We start from the raw sequence: 8901 nt of genomic DNA on the forward strand, positions 1-8901 counted from the left end.
TACACTATCAAAACATTTCAATTCACTTGCCGCCCAGTTTGAAGTCAGTTTGTTAAAATGATTTTCAGCCTTGGACACAAAATCAATATTGGCCTGTTATATTTTAAACTGAATCGTTTTAGTTTGTAGCCTCAGTCTATAGCATGATAAACTATCACAGACAGTTAGCTACATGGCTAAGCCTACAAAGCATCACTGTACTTTTGAGCCTTTCTGCTACATGTACTGTTATTCTGATGTGTCTGAGGGGTTTTGTATTTTCCCGACAATGAAAATGTTGGACAACAACTTCCATGTACTTGATGCAGCTTCCTCCATTCTCTAGAACATCTAACTTGTGTAATTTGAGCAGAGGTGAATGGAAGAACATAATAAACGGGATAAGTTCCTAAGTTTGCCTGAGGTGATCATCAGTCCTGACACCATCCAGAGAGGGCTCAGCACACCACATTCACTCTGTCTCTGTAGAGGAAGATGAAGCCGCTCAGGACGAAGCAGGAGCTGCACATGCTGTAAAGCTAGGAAACCCCCTCCAGAGGGGCCGGAGACAGGGATGGTTTTGAGTTGAGGTGGAAGGAAACCATGCGAGCGCAGGCAGGCTCCAGTCACACCCCGACCCAGCCTGTACTAACTTGGTCGCCTGGGTTTAGGCGGTGTTGGAGGGGGGCCTCTCCTTGTCTTGTCTGAGGGTGGGGTGCGTGTGCACTGAGGTACAATCTGCACCGGAGACCCCGGAGGTGGGATGCTCTGTGAAACTGAAGGAGGGAACAAAAGTGATGATACAATTGTGCAGCAAAGAGGGGACAGAGACCTCCAGACCACCAGACCAGCAGACAGCAGGACCAGCAGATTACCAGAGCAGCAGGCAGAGGTGGGACCAAGTCTGGTTTGGCAAGTCTAAAGTTGGTCTGAAGTCACTAACACTTTAGTCAAGTCAGGACTGGAGGTCAAGTCACAAGCCCAGACAGGCAAGTCCAAAGTCCTAAGTCAAGTACCAAGTCAAGTTCAGAGTCAGGTCAAAACAGGAATGTCCAAAGGTGAGAAAGGAAATCAAGACAGCAAATCTCAAGATGCTTAATTCAAAATAGGCAGGTCCAGGGTAATATCCATATTCACACATCACACTGGAAAGACCTGAATGAAGACAGTATGTTCCATGTTATGTCCCAAGTCAAAGACATACGAGTCCCAAGTCAAGACAAGCAAGTCCAGCGTCAATTCCCAAGTTGAGTCAAGTCTTATCAAGATAGAAAGTTTCAGTCAAGACAAATAAGTCCCAAGTCCTGTCAGACAAGACGCTACATCAAAGACAGGCAAGGCTAAAGTCAAGTCCATCCAAATGTCCATTCCTTGGCCCCGTCTGTCCAACTGTCCGACTCTGATAACAGCCCACACCTCTGCCACAAGACCAGCGGAGCACCAATGAGCAGACGCTGGTTTTGGGCTGCAGTGTCCGCACTGCAGCCCAAAACCATGACAGCAAACAGCTTCAGCCAAAAAAAACCCCAGTACTGTTGAGCAAGCACCAACTGTCCCATCAGACCCGGACCCAGACTGAACTGCAGATTTCACACTGTTCATACTGGAAAACTTTTAGTTTAGTTCAGTCTGGACATCAGATTTCAATGTGACACTCTGATTAGTAACAGATGCTGACGGGCGGGAGATTGTTCATATTAGATGATGAACTACATGAAGTCAGAATATCTGCAAGTCTCAGGTTCTTGTTCAAGTTACATGGAAATCCATTTATAACACAAGTATGGATGTATTTCAACATTAAACTTTGTAAGGAACCATCTAGAACAAAAACATGGTCAGGACTGTCCGGTGTGGTGGACACACATGTGTAAGGCCTACCCTCTGAGATGTGGACGGTGAAAGGGCTTCTGGGAATCTGCTGCCCAGCAAAGGTCACATAGACGGTGTGGGGCCCCTCCAGGACGGGAACATAGGTGCAGCGGAAAATACTGTCGCCTTTGTTCTCCAAGACAATCTCCACTGTATCCCTCCGACCGTTTGAATCCACAATGATGACGCCTACATCTCCAGCACCCGCCCCTGGTGGACAGACAGACAGACAACAAGACTCTCAAACCCTGAAAGAAGAATGTGATGCTCACTGGATCAGGACCGCACAGACTGAAGCGTTGCAGCTCTACTGCGAGTGTTATAACTGAGGGGTGAGATATTCTCCACCTGCGGTACGATGGAAGTAGAAACCTAAATCACTGATTAGAAAAAGATGCTGGAGAAACAATTTCAGTCAGTCTGTCGGAGGTCTATCTGTATGGTAACAGCTTCAGTATTCATGAGTTTCAGTTTGAGGGATTACCTGCAGTGTAAATGTCAAAGTATGTCGGTTTGTTGGCCACATTTCCAGTCGACTGCAGTCCCGGCCCGCGGGCCTGAACTCTGCTCGGGTCGCCCATGGCCTTCGAAATGTTCACCATGAAGGGACTTCTGTCGATGTCCTGCCCAGCAAACAGCACTTTCACCTGGAAGGATCAGTAACGCAGAGCCCGGTCAGGGTTTCTGATGGGTCACTCATGGCTCTAACAAACCAAATCTATAATCTAAATCATAAAACCTTTTTTTTCTTAACATTTTTAGAGTAAAGTACGTTTGAGGTAGATGTTCTGATGATTCCTTAAAAGAAGAAGGAACATTTTGAAAGCATGACTGACTAGTTCAATCAAGCGGAGCTGTCATGCCACAAGGAGTTTTGTAAGGAGCAAGAGGGGATAACCTGAAGGTGACACTGTCCAAACTGAAACGTATTGTTTCTTTAACAAGCATACAAGTACCAGTTCAGGTTACCCAGACTTCATTTATGAACATAAGAGTTATTGAGACATTGTGGATTTGGATTCATCAGTGGCGTAAAGTTGATTGTAGACTAACATGTTGGCTTCATTATAATCTCCTCCTGTCATTAGAAAAGTATAAAATACCAACCCACTGACTTAAGTGTCGGACCTAAAATTGGGTCCAGAGCCTAAAAAGAGTTAAAACTTTTAACTGAATTTGATCCAAAAGGGAATCCCTAAATGGTTCCAATTTTCACCCAAATAGATGAAGGTGTCCTAGGACCTCTAACAGGATCTGTTGGCGAGTCCATTGAACCTAAAGTGCTGCAAAGATTTGTCAGACTGGAGAGATTGGACAGATATCTCATGACCAAGTTACATCATGTGGGCTGTGTTGGAAACGGGCTAAACTGCTGACTCAGAAGGTGTCTATCAGGACAGCGAGGCATCAAGTGCTTTTCGAAACGTCTCAAACGATCTCTTCCTGTTTCCTGAGAAGCCTTCAAGCTGCCCCAGTAACGGCTAGTTTTGATGCAGCCTATTACCCATAAAACAGCGCGGCTACAGCCGCCGTAGCTCTCGTAAACTGGTTAAGACGGCGGACAAACAAGCCGAATTCGTACACAAATTAAACAAATTAAAAGTTTTTAGTAGTTTTCTTGCTTTGATTTTTGAAAATTTAGCGAGAACTAAACACTGAACTATAATATCAGCCCATGACTGTAACCAACCAAGTTTGTTCAGTATGATTTCTGAGGCATCTGTTAGCTGTTTGGCTTTTCATTCAGCTGATGCTAAGGCTAGCGTCTCTTCCGACAGCCAGAAGAGACGCCAGACGGCGTGCTGATGTCACGCGTTGCTATAAGTGCTGCCCTAGAAGGCTCTTCGAAAACAATGTAAAGAGCTGCCTTCACTTGAAAGTGATGCCTTCTGAGGCAACTGCCTTCTGTTCCGAACACAGCCGTGATGGCACACGAGCAGCTCCATTCGCTAAAGAAGACCACGTGATGTAGTTGAAAGCTCTGAAAGCTAGCGACCTCTGTGCTATATGATTTGGACCTTTTAAATATTTCTTCCACTGATGTGTCTTACTTTATGAAGCCCCTCCACTTTGGGCAGGTAGACCACGGAGTAGGTTCTGTTCTTGTCGTTGTTGGGGATCACCCGGGCCTGAAGGGGACAGAAAGACAAAACGTCTCAGTTGTGTTTCACTTTGTTGCGTTTGACTGAATCTACCAAGAGTGTGTGTTCCCACCTCCTCTGTGTGTCCCTCTGGATCTTCCACATAAACCAGAACCTCACCCAGTCCAGCCTCCACTGTCTCCACCAGAAACTCAGCTGGTTTCAGAACCACGTTACCTCGAGGCTCAATACCTGAGAGACGCGTGAAAGGAATGAAGGAAAGAGACATGAGACCATGAAACTACAGGATTGTGTTGCAAAATGAACATTTTGCAAATTTTTTTGCAGTTCTCCAGATAAAACCACTGCTCTGCCACTGTTTAAAAAAATTTAAACCATTCTAGCAGGGAAACAGCTGCTGGTTTTAACTTGAAGCCAATAAAATTTAATCTGATCAGTTTTGGGGTGGACTTTGGTGCTGTGTTTGTTCCTCACCGGGTCCGTAGGCTTTGGCCCTCTTCGGGTGCAGGGTCTTCGCCCTCAGTGGGGCGCCGGGCTTCAGTTTAGATTTGGGGAACTGAGACAGGTAGGTCATCACAGAGTGCTCGTCCACGTTCGGGTCAACGATCTCCTCTGGAGCGATCACCTGAAGATGAATGATGATACGAACACATGATGAGCACACAAACTGCTGCAGATCATCCCGCTAATAAACAAGAAACCGGTTCCTTCCAAAAACACATCAAAGACTCTTTTTAAATGGAACCAGGACAGTTTTTATTAGCAAACCATGTAAAACTGCTTCGCTGATCTGATTGTCTTCAGTCCAAAATCACTGATGGAAGAAAAACTGGAGACTAAAGACAGAAAATAGAAGTTCATCATTTTAACGAGACCAAATAATGGAGGAATGAGTCTGAGCTGGTGAACGCATCAAAGGTCTTTAAATGTTTAACAGCTGCTCCTTTAATGGATTCTGTTGTTCATTAGCACAGCAGTTTTTAAATACCAGCATACCACTAGTACCAGCATCAGCAACACTGTGTCCAAATACTACTTCTATAATAAGCCTTGCATCTGAATTTATTACATTTATTTATTTAGCTGACGCTTTTATCCAAAGCGACTTACAATTACTATACATGTCAGAGGTCGCACGCCTCTAGAGCAATGAGTGTCTTGCTCACGGACACCTTGGTGTCTCGCAGTGGATTTGAACCCGGTCTCTCACACCAAAGGCATGTGTCTTATCCACTGCTCCATCAACACCCCTGACATACAAGTATAAAAGTAGAACGAGTATTTTTGTTTATTATTTTTTATATATCTTTATAAGTAACACATTCAAAAGGCATGAAGTCGAGCTATAAAAGAAGCACAAGGCAATATAAAAAAGAAACATTTAGGGATTTCTATACAGAAATAAAATTAGTTGAAATTGACGTTGAGCACTGACGAGTAATTTTTCTTTTTCTGGACCAAAAACAATGATTTCAGTGTTTACCTTTGTTTAACTACAAGAATGTTTGTGATGTAAACCTGTGCATCATCTGCACACTGATGTTCAGATATTTGGGTGTTTCTATCAGGAGCGTGTAGATGTTGAACAGAAGAGGACCGAGAACGGAGCCTTGGAGAACACCACATTACACAACATATTATTGAAACTATAGCTTCATAACACTGCCAGCTGCCTCAAACTCCAATAGTGTGCCACATTTTATTTATATTACTGAGGGCACTGATGGCTCTATATATATATATTTTATAAATATATTTACACCCAGTATGTTTAAATTGGACAACTTTTAAAGGATTCTGCTTTTCTGCATCGCTCTACTGCACATACAGCTCTTCGTATTAAAATCCATTTACATTGATATTCATTTTTAAATATTTGTAATATATTTCCTGTTTTTACTTTAATTGAATTACTTTGTTGTTGATTTAGATTTTGTTTATTTGGTGCTTTAATGCAGTTAGTTTTATGCCTCCTGACTGAAAATGCAACGGGGACAATGCCAACAAAGTTCTCCTAAATCTGAATTGGATTCTTGTCAGTGTGGAAAAAGCTTTGAAACAGCATTTGCACCTTTCCGCTGGGGAATATAATGTACAGAGTGAATAACTGAACAAATTCAATATGAATTTTATTAAAATAATCTTTAAAATGTTAATTATTTTTTGGTAAAATCTTCTGAGGGTGCTGACGTCATGACCTCAGTGTTTCTTCAGAACCATTCCCTTAAAAAAAGAGAGTAAAGCTAACGAAGTCTGACTTTAACTGTGGGTTTATCTCACGTTTACTGTGCCCCAGTGTCTTCCTAGCTTCTGATTGGTTAGTTTAACCACATGTCATAGAAAGTGTCGTTTCCAGTAATAATCCAGACCGTTAACAGAACAAATGTCTCAAAACAAAAGATCTGAAAATCTGAAATCTAAAAACATCTGCTTCACTTGTTGTAGCTCTTAAAAACACATCATCATTTCTCACACAGGAAGGTCGTCTAAAGATGGAAACTATGACTTTATGACTTTAACGAGTCAACAGCTAACAGTCGTTCATCATCCACAGTTTGTGTTTCGTCCTCCACTCTGCTGCTAATTTAAACTGCTGGCTGCAGGATCGCTCCGCAGGCTGGAAATAGACCAGAGCGCCATCCAACACGTGTGAAAGGAAAGTTCCTGATGCCGCCTGTTGCATCACAGCACAGCTAAAGACTGATTACACAAACACTGACATCATATCATTTGTCTCCTTCAGTTTGTTTAAGCATTTCAGCAACTGAATGAGTTTGAACATTATAAACTAATAGTTGGCGGATAAGTTATAGGCAGATTTAAGTGTTGTTTTACACTTTAATATATTCAAATTTGACTCTCTTTTAAAATGTGTAATACAGTTTGAACAATTGCTACAGGTTTAAAGGGATAAATGAACTTTACTGAAGTAATAGCTTTCAGAGTAATAAACAAAGAGAAAAACATTTGGAGAATAAGGACAAAAACTACAATTTTAAGCCGATAAATACAGAAATAAGGCCATCGTGTTGGGAAATAGTTTAGTAGAACATTTAACTAAATAAATAAATCTTTTTGTTTTTGTTGTTAAGATTTTCAGCAGCGTGGGGAGACGTAGGACTAAATCCTGCCAACAGCACTGCAGAGAAACCTCTATATTATAAATGTTCCCTTTGAGATTATGTTAAAATAATAGAATAGAATAATATAAGAGTGATATAATATAATAGTCCTCGATGCTTTCTGTAATTGGCTGTGGTTTTGTTTGGGTGGACTCAGGATCAGGTGAGTGTTACCTGTGGCACTCCGAGCCAGTCGTCAGCCTGCTGCATGGCCTCTCTGGCGTTCTCCACCGGCTGACTGGGATCCCATGTCTCCCAGTCTGGACAAAGACCTGAAGGCAGCACAGCGAGACGCTGGAGTTCAGTTTCACCAAATCTAACCTGTGCTGTGCGAGCTGAGATACCTCAACGTGATTTCAGCCTGAACTTAAACATCTGAATCCCTTTCAGCTGAACTGTCATTATCTCTTCAGCTGCTTTCTGTAATTTAAATGCAACTTCATCCACACTTTAGCTTTTTTAAAACAGTAACTGGTTTTAAAAAAGTAACTGCTTCATCGCCTCTGTTAAATATTAATTAATTAATTGTCAGAGTTCTGGATCTGTACGTACCAGGGGCGCAGTTGTCCACCAGGGCTCCCAGCGCCTTGCCGTCCCTCCAGTCTCTGTGGAAGTTGGTGATGGGGAGCTGGGGAACCTTGTTCTGGATCCAGCCCAGCAGACGCTGTTTGGGGGTCAGTTTCTTGGCGTCTTCGTCGTCCTCGTCCTCCCACATGGGCATGGAGATGGAGTAGTGCAGGATCAGGGTCCATATGAGGCCCAGGATCAACTTCAGGTTCCCGTCCACGATGGCTTTAGAGTCTGAGGGACAGACGGGGAAACAGGTTAGCTAGCGGCTGAGGACGAGAGTCACACACATGACAAAGGGGAGGATTTATCACGACGGGAATAAATCTGTCAGACGATGAAGCCGGTTTTCATCACTTCTACGAGCTTATTTTGTGTGTGAAGCCTAAGATGCTGGTGATCGCTACACGTCCAGTATCAGTACCTGCGTAGTCTACATCTCACCGGCTTTATTAGTTTAAGGTCCTTATGGAGGCCTTAATGTGGTTTCTCTGGGACTCGAGTCTTTTGGTTTGTTGAAAGCTGCGTGTAAACACCAAAGGAAGCTGTGCGCTCTTACAATCCGACAACATCACTAATCAGATCTTCTCCTAACTCTGCAGGTGGTTATTCCAGTCAGAGAGAGATTATCAAACATGAATTACAGGTCTGCACCTTCACTGAGCACCTCTACAGAAAAACCTTTATTTATCCGTGAGGAGCTTCTTTTGTGCAGAGCATCGGTGCACGAACCAGCAGTATACAGCAGGATGCACCACGCACGTCACAAAACAAAGTAAGTGAAGCTCGCAAAGCTCAATAAAGTCATGATGAAGAGGTGAAAGGGAGAGAGTGGCGGGTGGTTCTGCACATGGAATCCTCAGCATCAACGTACAACATCAAATCAAATCCAACGTGTTTATACAGTTTCAAACGACCAACGGGCTGCACAAAGGAACAACAATCATATAGAAATGCTCGCTCAGCAAATGAAAACTGACTCAGAAGGCCGCCTGCAGTGCATCATGGGAGAGGTCAAATATTCTCAGGTTTAGCTAATGTTGCATTCATGATCAGCAGGAACAGGAAACCCAACACCTGGGAGTGCTGATAAGGAGTACTGGTACTATATAAATCCTAAATTTACTCTCTATTTTTACGGGAGCAGTGGCCCCGCTGGGCAGGACCCGGGGGCCAACTCCAGATCTGAACCTAACATGTTTCTGATGGGGGGAACCGGAGCAGCTGCAGGAAACCCACACAGAAAGGCTTCTTTCGGG

The 8901-nt window shown here is 43.3% G+C and overlaps 1 protein-coding gene across 1 annotated transcript; it reads right to left on the reverse strand.

Moving 5' to 3' along the window:
• Nucleotides 1–632: 632 nt before the first annotated feature.
• On the reverse strand, nt 633–7904 carry LOC119904790 (filamin-C-like; the record flags this gene model as incomplete). The annotated part of the gene is made up of 8 exons (XM_038721471.1): nt 633–755; nt 1861–2061; nt 2336–2498; nt 3903–3980; nt 4066–4184; nt 4428–4578; nt 7250–7347; nt 7628–7904. Coding segments are annotated over 8 exons (1210 nt in total), but the record flags the coding sequence as incomplete, so codon positions are not given.
• Nucleotides 7905–8901: the final 997 nt, after the last annotated feature.

The sequence above is a fragment of the Micropterus salmoides genome, unplaced genomic scaffold, assembly GCF_014851395.1.
Source record: "Micropterus salmoides isolate LMB-PRFRI ecotype aquatic unplaced genomic scaffold, ASM1485139v1 Ms_hic_scaffold_1530, whole genome shotgun sequence".
NCBI classification, from domain to species: Eukaryota; Metazoa; Chordata; class Actinopteri; order Centrarchiformes; family Centrarchidae; genus Micropterus; species Micropterus salmoides.